The sequence below is a fragment of the Haliotis cracherodii genome, unplaced genomic scaffold (assembly GCF_022045235.1).
Source record: "Haliotis cracherodii isolate W230 unplaced genomic scaffold, xgHalCrac1.p SCAF_17, whole genome shotgun sequence".
Lineage (NCBI taxonomy): Eukaryota > Metazoa > Mollusca > Gastropoda > Lepetellida > Haliotidae > Haliotis > Haliotis cracherodii.
This window is the reverse complement of record NW_027266272.1, coordinates 4,198,120-4,217,839: the sequence shown is the minus strand read 5'-3', so window position 1 is coordinate 4,217,839 and position 19,720 is coordinate 4,198,120. Positions and strand designations below refer to the sequence as shown.

At 40.1% G+C, this 19,720-nt stretch overlaps 1 protein-coding gene across 1 annotated transcript; it reads right to left on the bottom strand.

Annotated features, from left to right (window-relative positions):
- Window positions 1-618: 618 nt before the first annotated feature.
- On the bottom strand, window positions 619-19,182 carry LOC139464253 (neurogenic differentiation factor 4-like). Its single transcript, XM_071245776.1, has 2 exons — window positions 19,004-19,182; window positions 619-1,935 (listed from the first exon to the last, which is right to left on the bottom strand). The coding sequence occupies exon 2, from the start codon at window positions 1,928-1,930 to the stop codon at window positions 830-832; it is 1,101 nt and encodes a 366-aa protein (XP_071101877.1). The 5' UTR covers window positions 1,931-1,935; window positions 19,004-19,182; the 3' UTR covers window positions 619-829.
- Between the last annotated feature and the right edge of the window lie 538 nt (window positions 19,183-19,720).

Genomic DNA, 19,720 nt, shown 5'->3' with positions numbered 1-19,720 from the left:
CAACTGTAACCCGTAAATAACACCGACCATCGTATTGCTGCAACTTTACGTGTGCAAAACACAGATTGTTCTACCAATATTTATGAGTTGTCATTATACATTGTATATCTATATTGTGATGGGGCACAGCTAGGTGATCTAACTAGCAATAATTATATCTACATGTTCTAAACGAGATCCAGCACCAGCAGAGAATACCACACATAATTCATTATTGCACTATGAATACCGCTATATAGTACAAGCTATCTCGGGACAAGAACACAAAACAATTATTGCACAACCCGTAAAAAATAAATAAATAAAAGTTAGCCGTTTCCGCCTAACCTGGAAGAATAAAGCAATCAAAACACATGTTTCGCCTGCCATCTTTAGGGAGTTCTGTATAAACCCCCTGATACTTCTATATACACTGGTTGTTAAATATACATCTTTGATTATACAATGCATTGAACAGCAGTAATCACTCAAGTCACACATGTAAAGACAAGTATCATCATCACACACACTTTACAGTTCGGGACATCTCGGGTTATTCCGGGACCTGTCGTTACAATTTACGGAAAGGTGCGAGTGTTTACGAATTACACCCTATTTAAAATTCCGAGCGTCCCGGAATGAGACGAGTGAGGCATATATTCATACACTCCACTTGTGTGTGTCTGTGCATTACATTAATTATTCATAGTTTCGGCGTAGTTCGTTTCTGATTATTGCTAGAATTACCGCCGGGTTAATGTTAATTAAAGAACATTTTACATCCAAACGTACTAAGATGTGTGTGTGCGGTGGAGGGACTGGTTGATGAGGGCGTGACTATGACATCATATCAACCGGATACGTTGACGTCGAACAAACCACTGGTGGAGCTGATGACTCCCAACTCGTGTTCGAGGACTGGTTCTGGCTGGAAGTCCGCGAGGTCCTCAGGGAGGACATACTGGCTGCAATCCTGGGTGCTGTCCACAACCACTTCCCCGTAACCGTGACCCGGATGTTGAATGGATGGGTACGCCTCGCAAGAAGTCATGTCGCACCTCATGTAGTTCGAAGGCGTCATTGTGCCTGTCGGGAGGGATGGCTCTCGGTTTCCGCCATGATGGCTGTTTCTTTGATGCATAGAGTTGTAGGGCATCCCTTGGTTGGACACAGTTACGTTGACATGCGCAGGGTGCTGGAAGGGAGATAACTGGGCTGGAGATAGGTGGCGCTGCTGACCGCAAGGCATGCCGGGATCGGTGATGGATGGGAAAGCTGGAGCGAAGGAGTCGCTACCAATGGAGGGACTGAACTCGTTAGCGTTTTCGTACATGAATTGGTATGGTTTGGGGTAGGGGGTTTCAGGGAGGAGGGTTCTTGGATTGAGTTGCAGACACCCTGCTACCATATTCATTGTGTTCTGTGACATCCCTTTCGACAAGGATTTGGCAAACGTCACGCTATCAGGGCGAACCCCGTTCTTCAATATATCCCCCAGAACGAAAATATAGTTCCTTGCCAGTCGCAGGGTTTCAATTTTGGAAAGTTTCTGAGTTTTGGAGTAGCACGGCACGTGCGTTCTGAGGTCATCCAGTGCAGAGTTCAACCCGTGCATCCTGTTCCTCTCGCGTGCATTAGCTTTCACCCTGCGCAGGCGCAGTTTCGCTTGACGGGCTTTCGTCATTCGCTTTTTCTTGGGGCCCCGTTTCTTGGGTACGCGAGGCTCGTCAGAGTTTTTATCGCCTTTCTTTCCCCCTTTCTTTTTCGAACTCTTTTCTTTCTTCTTTCCATCTCTGTCGTCCGTTGTTGAGTCGGGGCGATCCTCACCTTCACTTTCATCATCAAGGTCATCGTCATCATCAAGGTCAAGGTCGAGATCTATATCAGAGAGAGGTTCATCGAAATCATCATCCATCTTCAGGTCATCGACTGTTGTTGTTTTGATTGGCATCTTGTCTGGAAGGGACATAAAAAGTCAATTAAATTAAAATGACCAATAAAGACAAAATGTGTCATTGCCAAATTAGCAAACACGTATAGTTTATTGCAAAAGTTCCAAAATTTTAAATTTAGTTTTATTTATTTAATAATGGTTTGGTTGCAATAGATGCTGATTACAATGTATGGGTAAAAAGCGTAAGAGACACGGTCAAAACATCAATAAGATAATTTATAAAAGCTGTACAACTTACGGAAGCCTCTTAAGGCCATTTGTCTTTTTTTTCTTTGAAATTTCAAGATACTGCGTTGAAATTTTAAGTTATAATCTTGAAATTTAAATATAATTAGTTAAAATTTAAAGATTGTAACTAAAAATTTCAACGAAGTATATATCTTGAAATTTCAGATTAGTACCTTGAAAATTCAAGAATTGTTTTAAACAAAAAAAACAAATGGCCCTAAAAGGCTTCCATAACAACTTCATAATCATGATAAATAAATGGGTGCCACAGTATTACATAAATACGGCCATGCAATCAGTGTATATAGAAAATTGATTCGCAGTTGTGTTTAACCTTGTCATGATGTTTATATAGAACTAGGACATGAGAGAAAGTTTTCTACATGTATAACGACGTTCCAGATAAAATTCTTTTTAGACTATCAATCTGTATTGTATCTTATTAATACTCAGAGAATGATGGTAATCAATTAAATGTAGTTTGTGGTAGATCAACTGTGATGGTTCTACTGCAGTGGGGAGAGAACCACTTCTAAACTTGGCTCAAGAACCTACATTTTACCTTCATTTAAACATATAGTTCTACAACGCATGCTGGCATTGCCTATATGTTCTTAACATGTTGGCATTAATATCATTAAAATAATTCCATATCCTTTTCTCAGCCAGAATTGGTCTGCTGGTAAGAGGCGACTTCGTGGATCAGGTGGTCATGGTGGGTGAATGGTTGATTGTGGGTCACCGTACCCCGACGGTATTGATCGTTGCTCATAATACCAATCATTGGTTTGTGTGTTCCATATTTGGTTATATACATGCCACTGTCATATAGCTTGATTAGTGATGAATGCGGTGTGGTACAACAAACAAACACATAAGTTAACTTGTTTACTAGTATTTATTTACTTGTTTGTTAGTTGTTTAAAGCCGCACTAAGCAATATTAGAGCTATATGACGGCGGTCTGTAATAATCGAGTCTGGGCCAGACAATTCAGTGACTGACATTATGAGCATCGATCTAATTGGGATACAATGACATGCATCAACCTAGTCAGCGAGCCTGACAACCCGATCCCGTTAGTCGCCTCTTACGACAAGCATAGTCGCTTCTTCACGGGCCCGGTTGTGTATGTTATGCCTCGTGTTGTGCCTCGTGTTGCGCATTGAGCATGTCCCTCAGTGATGTGGAACTAGCGCTACATGGACTTATTCGTTGTATTATCAACTTATGATAAAGAAATTGATCACCATACCATCATGTCATAAGTTATATAGTTTCCTGGCAATAAAGAAGTGCACGTGATTTGTTTGTTGTTCACCGCCGTACTCAGCAATACCACGCAACTGGTATACGGTGACATGTATCAGAGACCATATACAGAGACCTTGTCGTAGGAGGTGACTATGCTTGTCCTAAGAAGCGACTAACGGGATCGGGTGGTCAGGCTCGCTGACTTGGTTGATGCATGTCATCGATCCCAATTGCGTGGATCGATGCTCATGGTGTCAATCACTGGATTGTCTGGTCCAGACTCGATTACTTGCAGACCGCTGTCATATAGCTGGAATATTGCTGAGTGCGGCGTTAAACAACAAACAAACAAAACATGGGTTGCTGAAAGATAAATCCTAACCCGGATTTTCATAAGAGATAAATGCACAAGGACTACATTGACACAATATTTGATATATTGTAGGGTGTTTTCATATTGAGGTCCAATATTGCTCCAGTGTACAAAGCCGATTATTTCTTTTTCCCAGTGATGTCGCTTGAATATTGCAATTTGTATGATAAGGCCCATTTCCCTCCTGTTCTGCAGTTCCAATGAAGAGTCCCGCGCATAGATCCATTTGCAATACTAGTGTATATACCAATAATACATTTACTGAAAACATTTCTACTTCATATAAATTTGTATCATTGCAACTACAAGTGTACTTTTATAGAACCTATGATAAGCTGGAGTGGATATTGTGTCGACATAAACGGGCCACCATTTGGCCATCTCTACCCCGACAGATGCTGTTCTTCGCGGCGATTGTCCTCGCCAAGCCTCACTGCGCGCGCTGAATAGAGCACGTGCTGTGTTAAGGCCTGGAGGCGGACGGAGACGGACGGGAGTTCATCTCATTTTGTGTAGGCTGGGGCGGGTGCATTGTCACAAGCGGTATTTCTACACCATGGCGTAACAATTCTTTCCTTAATCAATTATCTCCCTTCCTTATAGTGAATAACGGAAATTTCTCATTTTTGTTGTTTGCATTATTCGGGTTTCATACGAAAGTTAATTAACAAGCCCCTGTGTAGCAGTTGCCTCCCTTTTATACTAAGCCCCTGTAGGACAATTACTCTTCTCGCCTGACTTTTTCAGGTTTTGTGCGCGTATTTTTGGCTAATGCAAATATTCTTAATGATACTGTTTAATTAGATTATAAAGAGCAGAATCGTAATTAGATATTAACTACTACAGAACGCTTATAGAACAGCCAAAACCCATACCGACTTGGTGCTTGTGTTTGGTCCTGAAGCTGTCAGAGATTAGAACTTAGGAATAACATACAAGGCATAATTAACTGTTATTATAACTGTCCGCTTAATGAGAAAAACTGAGCATATTACACACCATTAATAAAGTTATCTAAATGGAGACAAATTCAAAACAAAATGGTTTGAGTGAATGATTAAAATGTAAATGCGTTTTTCTAGTTCTCTTGTCTCTTGTCTGATATTTAATATATTAATTACGTATATATTTGTAAATCCATGGGAGGGAACGATTACTTATGATTACTTGTGCACAATCTTTCGATGTTCTTAAAATGTTTAAATAGGAAAATTGCGAACATTGTACCTTAAGAAAATAAGTATCTTACTCCGATTCAGTCAGTGGTAATAAGTGATTAAGGAATTGGTATCCATCGCAACTTGTTCCATTTTGGTTAATTTTTACCATTTTAACCCGACTTCTGTTCATATGACAATAACCAAATGTTTTTACTTATAGACAACTTCAAGGCAGTTCTCGGAAAGATTGGAAACTAATATTTTCTGCTCGATCAGGAAATGCTTCATATTAACAATATTGGAATAATCTTGGATACATGTAAATTATCCCTATGGGAAGTCCGGTAACCTATGCTTGCCTTAGAGACTTTCCCGACGTACCCCGGAGGCGTGGCATGTTGCTCATAGTACTGTTCACTGGTTTATCTGGTCCGGACACGATTAGTTACAGATTACTGGACAAAGTTTGAATATTACAAAGTGCGGCCTGACACATCGAACACACACATGTGACAAGAGACCTTATTGGTACAAACATTTTCACTTCTAATTATAGATCCGTGAAGATCCGGGGTAGAATAGGCCTTCAGCAACACATGCTTGCCGTAAAGGGAGACTAGGCTTGTCGTAAGAGGCGACTAACGGGATCGGGTGGTAAGGTTCGCTGACTTGGTTGATGCATGTCATCGTATCCCATTTGCGTGGATCGATGCTCATGGTGTCAATCACTTGATTGTCTGGTCCAGACTCGATTATTTACAGACCGCCGTCACATAGCTGGAATATTGCTGAGTGCGGCGTTAAACATCAAACAAACAAACAAACAAACAAACAAACGCACTTATTCATATTTTCTCAAAACTACATTATCTAAGGAACACAAACATACAATTTACAAGCTTCAGTTCTTATTTATGACAGAGATACATGGCATCAATAATTTGGACTCATTTTCCACCTTATAACAGTTAAAAAATAATTGACGTTTTTAGAAATAATGTCTGATTTATTGACAGTAGACGTATATAGTGAACGGTTTTGAAATGTTGTTTTATTACATTACGAACAAAGGAGAGAGAAATAAGATATTTTTGTACAGTTCACACACATGGCGATTTTTAATGAAGTAAGTTGACGTCAGACGTCTCTATGACGTCGCAGCACAATTGTATCCTAGCACCCATAAGGCCCCTTCTCATCAGTCGCAAATGTTCATACCAAACTCATGCTTCCATCTATAACACGCATTACATGCGGAATAGCTCAGTAAATCCATGTCATGTATCATCCAAAACTGGCTCCCACAGGAGATATCGCTTGGATGAGATCAAGCGATATCTACACTGTAAATATCGCTGCAATGGAATTACATCACAATGCTTTGCAGACCATTGTGACGTCACAATCAAATGACATCACCAATTGCTCTGCTACTGAAGCTGTTTACAGTATTTTTTACACCGAAGACACTGCTAATTACTGTCTACAAACTGAAAAGGTTGGAAGAATGATGTTGGATTATAAATGAAATTTCACCCTCGTGTCTTTTGATATCAAATATATAAACACTCGTTGATAAAAGTGGCAAAGGAAATTCTCTATGTATACCACATGAGGTCATCTCTTTCTGACTGCAAATACAATGGGTGGTCCATTTATCTAGGGCGCCACTATGCGCTGAGCACAGTTGTGTTTCTTAGTTGTGACAGGATCCGATGAATCGAATACGAGTGGGTTCGAATACCAGTTTATTTACAATATGGTCCTTTTCTTTCCACCGTTTCCTGCTTGTGGTTTAATCAGATTTCGATCGTCTACGACCTGCCTACAAAGACACATTTGACATCGTGCTCAAACAGGTAGCTCTTAATGAAAAGAATTACAATCTGGCTGAAAAAGCATGATGAAACATTCAGAACACATTAAAGGGAAGTATTTTTGATAATATATATCTCGTAAATCGCTGGCGATTGGTCGTTGGTATTTTCTGTGCGGACAAATATATTTTAACCATATATCCTACGAGTGAGACACAATTAAAATCTTTAAATGTCTGTCTGTCCCAACTTTCACATAGTTAGCAGAAAAGTAAATTAGTGTTTGCACGCGTGTTAGTGGTACGATCGCTTTGTGCAAGAGGCACCAGGTCTTTATGATGTAATTGTTTTCATATGTAAAAGGAAGCATCTTTGTTTATTGTGGCTAATCGCGAATAGCTAGATTCAACATAATTAATTGTCAGTTAGCAGACAAGTAAAGTAATGTTTACACTCTTAGTGGTGCGATGCTTTGTGCAAAAGAGCCCAGGCCTATATGATGTAAATGTTTTCATATGTAAAATGAAGCACAATTGTTTAATTTGGGACACCGCGTATTGCTAGAATAAACATCATTAATTGTCAGTTAGTGACAGGTTAAGTTGTGTTTGAATGACTTGATTCAAACCGGCTGGGCCGTCAGTGTCTCTGTGCCTAGCTCCCTTTAATAAAACACGGCAACACATTGTATCTCCAACCACTTCCCCCTCAAATAATTAACCGCATCTTTAATAAAACACCTGAACTGCATTTGCAAAACCTGTTATGAAAACGCTACGACCATTCAGGCAATTACTGATCATAAACTAAATCTCAAAGCATTTTCTCTGCTCACAAAGTCATATAAATGCCACAATCTCCCAGACGTGTGGTTTGCATAGGACTTGAGTATAGTGGAGCTTTGTTAATGCCAATAAACAGAAGGTGATAAATTGAAACCCTCGATCTGGCATCCCCTCTCAGCCCAGCGAGAGATGAGAAAAGTAAACATCGATACAGATGATCGATATCGTCCGATTGATTTTGTCGGGTGTCTCATATCGGGCGCTTGTTTGATTATACTCGAGACTGTTCATTCTTCCAGTGTTGTTAATCTAAAAGGACAGGCCCTTAAAAGTGATTTATTTCTTGAGACACTTTTCAGGAGAAGTGGCATTACATTAATGACAGAGAGTGAAAAATTGCAAATAAACATGCTGTGATAGCCTTTTATTTAATCTCCAAAATAACAAGTTGTCTGTGTCGGCGCGTGTCCCCTGAAGACTTAAACCATTTTACTGTTCCATATGAATACAAAATGAAGACGTGAGTATGAGTTTACGCCGCTTTTAGCAATATTGCAGTACTATCGCTGCGGTGGATACCAGAAATTGGAGAAATCGAACCGGGGCCTTTGGGGTGACAAGCGAACGCTATAATCCCTCAGCTACTCCCCCGGCCCTTTAATAGAAGAAGCATCATGGATATAGTTTGGGTTCCGCTCATTGCTCAATATATCACGTTCCACTCCCCCCTGTTGGATTCCGGGTTAGAAAAAGTCCCCAACCTATACAGGACGTAAGAGGTGACTGAATAGATTGGGTTCTCATGCTCGGTGACTTGGTTGGTGGCGTGTCATCGTTACCCGACGGCGTGGATGGTTGCTCACAATATTGATCACTGGATTTGATTATATTCAGGCCGAAACCGTCATAATCTGAAATAGCCCTGAGTGTGGTGTTAAAAGACACGCGTGCAAATATCACCTCTCAAACACCAGTGCATTGTTTCCGTCATCCGGACGGCATTGTTACATCATTTGATTCTCATTGTGACGTCACACTAGAAATGACGCCATAGCTGAGGATTGATGACGTCATTCGGCAAATTGTTGTTTCCTAGGACAACGGTGGTGATAATTTATTTTAGTAAAGAATAGCTCAAAAGGATTAAGATATAATTGGTAATAAAGACATTACTACACTCAAATGTGTGTCATACCGATTTTACGAAACTCTTGTAAGTATTCATGTATTATCCTCGCTCTCGCTCGGTAAATACAAGAACTCTGACACTCGTTTGCTCCTGTAATAATCTCTATTTATGTTAGAGTGACCCAGGACGTACATGTTTACCACTTTGGAAAAACACAAGTCGCTGTCGGCCCAATATAGTTATTTGTCCATTATCCATGGCTCGTGTCTGTTTTTTATGAAAAAAAAGCCTTGTTGCTTAATATTCTTGCAGCGACACACTTGCACGGTCCGTTAATCAGCTGCAATGTATTCAACATACATGAAAATACCTAGCGTTCACACAAGTAGATGGAAGCGAGTAAAAAATATTTAATAAAGATGGCGTTTAAATACAAGTCACTTTAAGATGTACCATCAGCCAAACAAACATCTATCACTTGAAACAAGTGAAGCATAACCCGAATCGGGTTGTCCTTAACGTTTTTTTTGGAAGTATAAAACACAACTCATAAACTGCTCATGTCAGCTTCCAAACCCACACAGACCGGTTCATTCCAGTGAGAGAGTGAGCATGATGTCGCATCACTTTTGGCAATATTGCACCCAAGTTGACGAACCTGTAACCTGACCCGGCACTGATACCAGTAGTCTGACCCGTTGTAGGAATAGTGTTACCACGGTGTTCATCCTGCGCTAGGAGTCGACTTGTTCATCGAGGAACCGCTACAAGCCGTCCCGGCATGCTCCACTAAGCTGTCACTTCCGGCATGTAATAAGCTCGTTACAACTAATGAAACGTTTGCGTGTCTGGCTCTTCGCCCAAACGGAAATAGGAAACAGTGGTCTTATTTTTTAGGTGAAATCCGATTGTTGCCAATCTTCATGTAGGAGTTATGGAATTCACCATATTTAAAAAAAATTGGCTGGACCGCGAACTTCATATCTCCATGAGAATATTAAAACCAATATGATTGAAACCGTATTGAGCGAATGTTCTTTAACGCAGTTAAAAATATTTCAGCTATATCGCGGCGTCCTGTAAATAATCGAAACAGTCTAGTCAATCCAGTGATTAATAATTTTATCAGTAATGATAACTACCATGGTACGATGACAGTAGGCAACTGAGTCACCGAGCCTACCCGTGGCATGCTGAGATGTAACTGAAATATTGTTCAGAGGTCGAAAGCCCAACTCATTGGGATGACGTGGACGTAGTAGATCCAGCGCCTTAAAGACGTGTTATTTACGCTTGCTATATCACGGTAGCCTGTAAATGATTCAACTGAACCACATCCACAGGTGGTCGACACCACGATCAACGTCCAGTCCTTGTTTTAGTCCCTTAATGTCGAGCGCCAGACAGGGTAACAACAAGTAACATAGTTTAATATCTTTCGGTATAACGCATCAGGGGATCAACCCAAGGCCTTCCGCTCTCCGGGATGACGCGTTACTACGAGACCACGGCGGTCCGTCGCAATATAAGAACAATAACAATAACGATAACTGTCGTTAAACCCCATGTCACCCCACAACCATAAATATCAACCAATCAGCAATGATTATTCTAATCTCAGTTTTCCACACAGCACAGGTTACCTCTCGGGCTGACCCTGACGATCCGGGAGGGAGAGGTCTTCAGCAACCATGCTTGCTGTAAAAGGCGACTATGCTTGCCGTAAGAGACGACTAAGCTTGTCGTAAGAGGCGACTAACGGGATCGGGTGGTCAGGCTCGCTGACTTGGTTGATGCATGTCATCGATCCCAATTGCGTAGTCCGATGCTCATGGTGTCCATCACTGGATTGTCTGGTCAAGACTCGATTATTTACAGACCGCCGTCATATAGCTCTAATCTTGCTTTGTGCGGCGTTAAACAACAAACAGAAACCACAATACAAAGAAAACAAACAAACATCTCGGGTCGCAGTAGTATTATATACATGAGTGGGTCATTTAGTCCAACATAAACTTTAATGTTTCGTCCATCCGTAATACCATATTTTTTTACATAGTTCTTTAAGCGCTAAGTTATATTCACATGCACTTGAGAATAGGAGAAAAACTCAATGCTGCCTACAATATTGCCTTCCACTTGGCTTGCGCTTGCGGTAACGACTGACGATAGGGTTGACATTTCATTATAGATTTTAGCCTCGTTAAGTAGGATTAAATCCGCAAATATAACGTACGTGAATGTGGGAACGAAAAACAAGTTGGGAACCAAACCGAATATTATAATATTTGTATTCATAACGTTATTTATCCGTGTATGACACAATATTTGATGACGTCATAGCACGTGACTGGTGGAAACCACGAGACGCCATCTGCCCCTGTTTCCGACTCCTGTGTGTCGCGTGCGCTCTTTTCAGTGACATTGATTCTGTTCATTAGTATAATTAACTTTTAATCTTGCCAACTCTAATAAAAATTTCTAGCTTTTTGTTTATCACTTTTCAAAGTTCACAGAAAGCTATTGACAGGAGGATCAACACGTGAGGCGCATGTATCAGCTGATTGATTGGACTTTTTACGATCGATCAAATTACGTTTAGTATTATTACTTTATCGAATGGGACAATGAACATTGAAAACAGTTATACCAAACCGAATCTTGTCGAATGTCATTTGTCATCGTGGCGATTCTTTCAGAATTGATTCAAAGGATACATAAAACTGCTTTATAAGATAACAAAAAAGTAGGCTGTTCTGAAATAAAAGGTTTTATATTCCGCAGCTGTCAAATCTGAGTCTTGTGGCGTATTCTATCAAAAAGTCACACTGTTCTGAAGTTGGTTTACCGTTATATTTTAATTCCAAACTCGGTCACGTTTCGGAAATCGACCCTAACCACGCATCAACGTAGCCTAGTGATGAAACTGTCTGGTCGTCAAGCCTTAAGCCCGGGTTTGATTCCCCGCATGTGGAATTTCTGGTTTCCGCCTGCTAATATTGGTGGAATATTGCAAAAGATGCGTAAAAACAGACACACTCTCTCCATCAATGACAATTTCCACCGCAGACCTTTGAATTCACAACAGACCAAACGGTTCCTATGATTAAAACAGGTGTAACGTATTTACGCACATGACTATTATGTAATATTACAAGTCATTCAATTTACAATCAGATGCTTCGGGACCATCATTTGGTAGACATTTGAGATTGAACATTATTATTTGTAAATGAATGTTGAGCAAAGCTTTGGACAATATCCAAACATTCTAAATAGATTTCTCTGATTGGTGTGCCGGATCATCCAATCAACACTCTAATTACTTGACGCTGATGGGTAATCAGATTAGTTATGCATGAGTTGCCTCCCCTGATTTTAAGGAGCGTTTCAGCGTCACACCTCGTGGCGGGACAATGCCCCGACACGTAAAACAATAGCCCCTCTAGAAGAACCCCAGTCTCACAAACCTAATCAAGCTCAAATAGTCAGCCCCGATTTGTGTCACGTGACAGACGGGGAATCCCCATGGGACGCTTTTGACAATGTCTGATTCATTAGGGCCAACGTGCACATTCAGACGCACTGTAATTACCCCCCTTGTTTTGATCTAACTGTACATTAAATGGGATATTACCCAGTGAAATGAATTGATGACATGCATTAGTTAGAACCGGCTTGATTTGAATTGTTACTTTTATATCACCAACAAATGGTAAAAGTGCGTTTCCTTATCCCATCAATTTCTTTTGTCAATCTGCATACTTGTTTGGCGAAAAACAATGTATTAAAACCTAAATTGATGCTCAACCCGATCACGAGGAATAATGATATTTGATTTACTTTAATATGAATGAATCTAAATGAAGTATATTGAGCTTTGGTGATTATGTTATTTGGGTTATGGCCCTTTTTATCATTATTTTTTCAAAAACTTTCATTATTTGAAAACAAAGCCTTTTTATGCGGGTAATATTGACACATCAACTATGCTGTCATATTTGACGTATAAATCAGTACAAATATTTTGTTATGAATTGTAAGGTAATATTCAATACTTCCTGTTTTAGACATTATACAAATAATCCCAGTCATTAAAATATATTTTGGTTATTATATCAAATGTTTTGAAAATATTTTTAATCATCATAAATGAAAAATAGAAATGGTAACACAAAAATGTCCCAAGCTAAAAGTTAAAACACAATTGGATTGGATTATGTTAATACTTTTCAACGAAAACAATTGATCTTAGTAATAAAGGCGAAGGCGTGAGAAGACCCCCCTGCCACACACCACAATGCATTATTCAGGCCAGCTTCCCGTGCCCTTAGCTGGTACCAGTGACTCAGGACCAGGCCTGGCAAATATGAATGATTAAAGACACTTTTTACTCTGTTTATTTTCAAGTGCGTAAATTATTTTACTTGCATGAGCCCCATCTGCCGGGGTATTGGGAGTCGACATCACAGTGACGGTGTTGTTCACTTGGATTAATTAGAAGACAATTGTCCGCGAGTGTCGTGGGAGCATTTCTCGATTATCGATCTTATCACGAATTACGTAAATAGAAGAAAAGATCGAGAGCTTGGTAGGCACAGTGGCGATATTCTACAATACTGAAATATCAGATGTAATGTAAATATAAGAATCAAAGGAATAACAACAAACTTATATCGTTCTCAAGCTTATTAAAAGATAACAATACATGTTTGACAAAATTACTATCTCAATTTCGTTCTGATGGTTAGATTACAGAGATAGATACTTATTGAAAGTATTTTTAATCATCTTGACCAAAAAACATTCGAATAATTCAAAACAATATGACAATTTAGAAAATAAATATTGCTAATGTATATACATTGTTCAATTTCATAAGACATGGATGTAATGTAAACATGTGTGAACAATGAAAGTTTTGCTGAAACAGTATTGGCGACTCTTGATTGTGTTCATATTTTCTGATCCAAAAACTATTTTAACGTTTGAATGGCGCAGTTATTATTCAGATTTTACTCGAAGTTCGTCACAGCGATTGTAAATATGGATGTGGCACGGTCTGTGAAATTTACCAATAGTTATAAAATTACATTTGATGTACGTTACATTCTTTGTGAAGCGTAATAACGGTACCCGTATGTACATTGTTTTTTGTGTTATTTACGCTCGCCATGTCACAGCAGCCTGTAAATAATCGAGTCTGAAACAGACAAACAGGTGGTCGAGAGGACGGTCGGCGTCACATGCTGTCGTGGTAGGGACCGTCTCCGCCATCAAGAGGATAGAGCGTCTGCCCAGACGGTTTGTGGTTCGATCCCCATCCTCATCACAGCAAAGACGTTAAAAGATGGTACTTGTTGCCTGGCGGATTGATGGGATAGAAGACGGAGTCGGTATACTGTGTCTTAGTTGGGTATTCATGTTAAACTGCGGCATGGTGTTGTAGTAGGCTAGCACTATTTAACAGGTATTAGTCTGGACTAGTACAAGCAAGCGCACACACACGCACACGCACACGCACACGCACACGCACAATCACACTGAACGCGATATCCCCGCTCCCACCATTTCACCTAAGAAGACCTTTCAAAGAGCTTCATAGGACTTTTTATACGTTGTTTGATCAAGGTTACAACATTCAAGGCCTCAGTAAAGCTTTCAGAAAGTTTCATGGTAGAAATGTGGAGGACACTTCAAAATTAGCCGCATCAGTGACAAAAATGATGTCCGATGCAATTCCATATTTTGACATGTACCTTATCTTCCCGTGTTTTCTTTTCTGGTGAATAACTGACTTGCCTTTGCATGTGTTTGTGACGGGTGTTTAATGTGACAAGACAACGTTTATTTCATGGGACACGGGTCAAAAGTGGTTGGCAAAAACAAACAAAACACCAACAGCATTGCGCACAGCAAGTACAATTACTTAGAGCTAATCTACACTTCCCCACCGAAACTACAGTCCATGAGGTTACCAAAGTTAATTAATTATCGAAATCAATTCTATTTGTCCCCTTTATGATATAATGAACACACTTGGAAAGATTAAGTCACAAAGTTGGTCACTTCTAATAAATGTACAAACTTTAAAATTAAATGATAATTAATAACATGTATAGATGTCGTAATCGGATGAATTGATATCGGGGACAAAGAATGATAATCTCGTATTCGTCGTCTATATTGCTTTTACAAAGTGACGTTCTAGGTATTCATGATAAGCGGACGCTTCTACCTATATCAGGGCACGTCACAAATTGACACTCGGTGTTTAACCCATAAATACAAATATTCCAGTAAATTAACAATATCTAACGTTGACAAAGCCGACTAGTCATACATAGTAAAGGAAAATATTAAATGTTTTACATGATTTTTCCCCGTCGCCAATAACGGCGATATATCATAACACGAGAAATCACTCGTAAAAACCGGACAGATGTGATCGGCAACTTCAAAGAACTGCACGCGCAGACAATACCGGATCGAGGTCCGGGCGCGTGCCGGCTATTGAGTCGCGATGTTAGGGCGACTTTTCTGCGTTTGGTTTAATTGGGAGCCGAATCTTCACTGCACATATGGCGTGGTTTAAGCGGCCAACACGGAAGACAACAACAATTCTAACGGGTTTCTCAAATATTTGGAACTGGATCTGAGTGGATTTTTAGCACGGACGATTTTACAGATGAATTACACGGTGATCGAATTTAGGACAGATGAATTACATTGCAACATCGATCGCGGATGATTAAAAGGACTTAAATGATTATGAGTGAAATTAAAGGATTATTCTACCCAATAAATAAAAAGTCATTCTTGATTATGTCGTAGAGACATGACGCTTCTCTGTGAAAAACAAAGAAAGGAATAGAATAATAATCTATGCAATCAATTTATTCGTGTTGGCACAAGTAAGTGGATATGGCCTAGAGCCTAAGACATTCCACTTCACGAGGTCGGTGGAATAATTCTTTATTTATGTGTGTTTATTTAGTTAAGATCCAGAAGAGCCGCAATAGGACGATGTGTTTTACTGGCCTGGTCTGAACAGCTTGGCAAAAGAAAGTACACTCCCATGTTTGATGGTGGCTAAGCATAAGGTGAGGTGGTGAAATTGGGTTTAACGTCGCGTCCAAGATTATTGCACTCATATAGCGACGTGCATTCACGTGTGTGTCTGCTTGTACTGGTCCGGACTGATGCCGATTTATAGTGCTAGCTCACTGAGATACCATGCCGCAGTTTAACATGAATACCCCCCTCAGACACAGTATACTGACTCCGAGCCGACCAGTCCTTGTTTTAGCCCCTTAATGCCGAGCGCCAGACAGGGTAACAACAAGTATCATCTTTTATTGTCTTTTGGTATTACGCGGCGGGGGATTGAACCCCGAACCTTCCGCTCTCCGACCACGGAGGCGGTCTGGCTAAGCATGACACAAACAAGAAATGGTTTGTGATGGTGATTATTTGATACGGGTATCATAGTTGTGTTTTGGACCTAACGTTTGCAGTGTTTCGGTGCCTATTCAGCCTGGCAATGTTTTTGACAACTTTCGTAATTTTTTCAAGTAGGTTTTTGCCCGGCAGTTTCCCTCACGGTGTCGAAGTACACGATGTCGCTGTGCGAAGGTTTTATTTGGGTTGATAGTCAGTTATATGAATATAAACTTGTTATTTTTGTCAATTATACATTTTATTTATATGTTATTGTACTTTTGCTAATGATATTCATGGCACATCTAACACGCGACTTCAATTTGTTACGTTCTTAACGCTTCGGGGGCACGGGTGGCCCAGTCGTCTAAGGCGCCGCATTTCCCTGTGCAGAGTTGCGTCCCTTGGTTCACGCCAGAAACCTATGATTGTGGGTTCGAATCCCGGTTCACCCCGATTATGTTTCTAGGTTTGTCTGCAACATACCCGTACTCGTGGGTTTCACGGAAGTAGTAACCGTCTGAGACCTGCATCACTTCAGGCTTTCTTCCCACATTAAGCTGACACGCCGTGATATAACTGGAATACTGTTAAAACGGCGTTAAACCCAACTCACTCACTCTTAACGTTGCATTATTACTGGTTATATATATGAAAAAGTAGCTTGTCTCAAAGCCCTAAACATGTTCATTGTCTTAAACTATATATACCGCAGGTATCCAGGTACTAGTATCCGCTCAAAGGCTGTTTTTATCTCCGACCAGTGGATACATTTGCGTTCCAGTTATCATTCTCAACTCCCTGGGGAGTATACAACTTAAGCAGCCCAGGGGCGCTAGACTGTTTTTACATCCACCTCACATATCGGGTACCCATTCCCTGCTGGGTGAACAGAGGCACATTTGAACTACGTCACTTGCCCAGGGTGACACCACACGTTTTGACACTTGGGTTTCGGGTGTATGTACGTATTCGTGTTTCCACCATTTGGTCATCTACCATCGGACGAGCGAGTGTGCATGGTGACTGTACTGTGCACTAGGGGTAGTGACAACACTGCAAGGACCTGGAAACATTGTTGGTCCCAAGGCTGTATAACAACCCAGTCACTAGCGGGATACCTCAGTACCTGGCGCATGCTAGCCTGACGCTTTTGACCGCTTGCCCACCCCGCCCACTATGGGTGACAATGAAAGCATTTCACTGTAGATTTCAAGGTGAATGGTTTTTTCAACACTCTCCGTACGAAGTTGAATCGAGGCCCAGTTGCTTCATCACCTTTGCTTGAGAGAGTAAATGAAACACAACCCTGCCTCAGTTGTCTCCCCCTTGTCTTGTTATCACTTAATAGTAGGTGAGTGAGTATGGTTTTACGCCGCTTTTAGCAATATTCCAGGAATATCACGGCGGGGGACAACAGAAATGGGCTCCACACAATTTACATATCGAATCGAACCCGGGTCTTCGGCGTGACGAGCGAATGCTTTAACCAGCAGGCTACCCGACCGCCTTTTTATCACTTAATAAACTTCATTATCAATTTGTAGATGTTTAAAGTAGCCCGTGGGGATTCCAGGCTGGATTTGGTCCTCAACAACCAATGCTGGACGTATGAGGGGTCTTAATGGGTCGGAGGTCGGCTCGGTGTCTTGGTTGATAGTTGCGTAGATAGTGGCTCATACTACCGATCACTGGATTGTCTGGACGAGGTTTGATAATTAATAGGCCGCCGTCATATAGTTGTGAAAATGCTGAGCGTGGCGTTAAACAAAAAAAACCCCATAAAATAGTAACTATTATGAGCAACATTATTCAATAAATAAATATGGAGTCTTTTTCCGTTATGTTTAATAATGGCCTTCAACTTCAACAACACCTACAACGACTACCACTACCACGACGTTGATAATTTTAACTTCTGCTATAGACAATGGTTTTTAGCATTTGTTTTTTATTCATAAATGTAAATCTATATAATCTGTAGTTAGATACGCTCAGTAATTCGCGTGTCTGCAAATCCGGTATGGTTTTCTACTTTAGACACATTATAGTAAGGTATACCCTTGTGGATGACTAATCGTGAAATAACGCTATGGACAATTATATCTATGACAGTTATGCTACTACTTGTGGACAAAATTGAACAATTTCAAGACGTGTACGTATATTATTACACAAGTCAACTATCAAGTCTGTTGTCTGTCAAACTAATCTACAGCAAGCAACCGTTAGTGCAGATTATGCATCAAGCGACAGTTACACCTTACAATTCACAGTGAGCAATATCGGTTTTCAATGATATAATTCTTTTAAATGCATTCAAATAGCTATATAAATATAGGAGTATTTAACACCTACATCACCATTATAAATGTGTTATACCAATAAAGATCTTCCACGACGTACTTTTTATGAATAACAAATTGAAAAAATAAACAAATCGGAAAATATTACTGATGACAAATTACTATTAAATTGAAAACGGGAAAATGGAGAGCATAACCAAATGTTTACATTCATGGAATGATTCCTACTGAATGAAGCACAAGAATATAGACGTTTTATTAAAAAATAATAAACAACAAATCATTCTTTTCTTCTCGGCTTCTAGGGGGAAATATCTATGAAAATATTCCGATGTCAAAATTATTTTGTTGTGTGGTTTGATTTCTGAGTGCACTTTCTCATCAATTTGTCAGAATATCAAATGCTCAGCCTATCGTGTATTCTTTTCGATGGAAAATGAAAATGAAAATACTTAATATTTTTCTAAATTCGTAACGATGCAAACATGGGCGGTATCGTCAACCCCTGGCGACGAGTCGTGCAGTAATTAAAACATACATTGTGAATCAGAATATATTAAAGAAACAAAAATTACATACCTTATTATGTTTTTAACTTGCTCCAAAAGATGTCACTGTTTGGAGCATATGCCGAGAGCGAAAACTTTCTAGTCCAAAAGCAGAGAGCAAGTTCCTGCCATTAATGTTAAACTATATCCGGATGGAACCAAGATAGCGTTAACTGTCCCCTTTAACAACAGGCAAGCGAGAGGTAGCGTTATCACTGCTCCTTTAATCCATACGACTCGCCACTCGTTTATATCTCACAACCTCACCCAGCGTTTATTATGCAAATTTACATACTCCTTCAGAAGTTAGTCCGCCACGACCGCATCACTACCTCGCATCTGTCACTGTTTGAGGCCACGTATTCCTCCGCCGGTAGCTGGAGCGGTATTGAACATCGTCGATAAGACCACTTTGTAACGATAACCAGATAACGGAAGGGAAACTCTGTTAATGACAAATGTTCTGGGGGAAATGATGTCCCGTCTGTGAGTTATAGGGACATTTAGCGACCTGGAGACAAAGATTTGCTTTAGGCAGGATGCGGTCGCTTCTAGTGATGATTTACAATTTTATCACGTCTTCAATCTTCGAGTTGTTCTTTGTGCCTGAATCCTGTCATTGTTTCACGGCTGCTTAAGTCAAAACAAATCAAGCAACAAAGAAATGTATCGTCTGGTAGATTGTATCTTTCATAACTCTACGTGGGCTACTTTTAAATCTTCTGAATAATAATAAGTAGGTATAAGT

Bases quoted from the DNA above. Each gene is read 5' to 3' on its own strand.
- LOC139464253 (XM_071245776.1), bottom strand. From the start codon at position 1,930: ATGCCAATCAAAACAACAACAGTCGATGACCTGAAGATGGATGATGAT.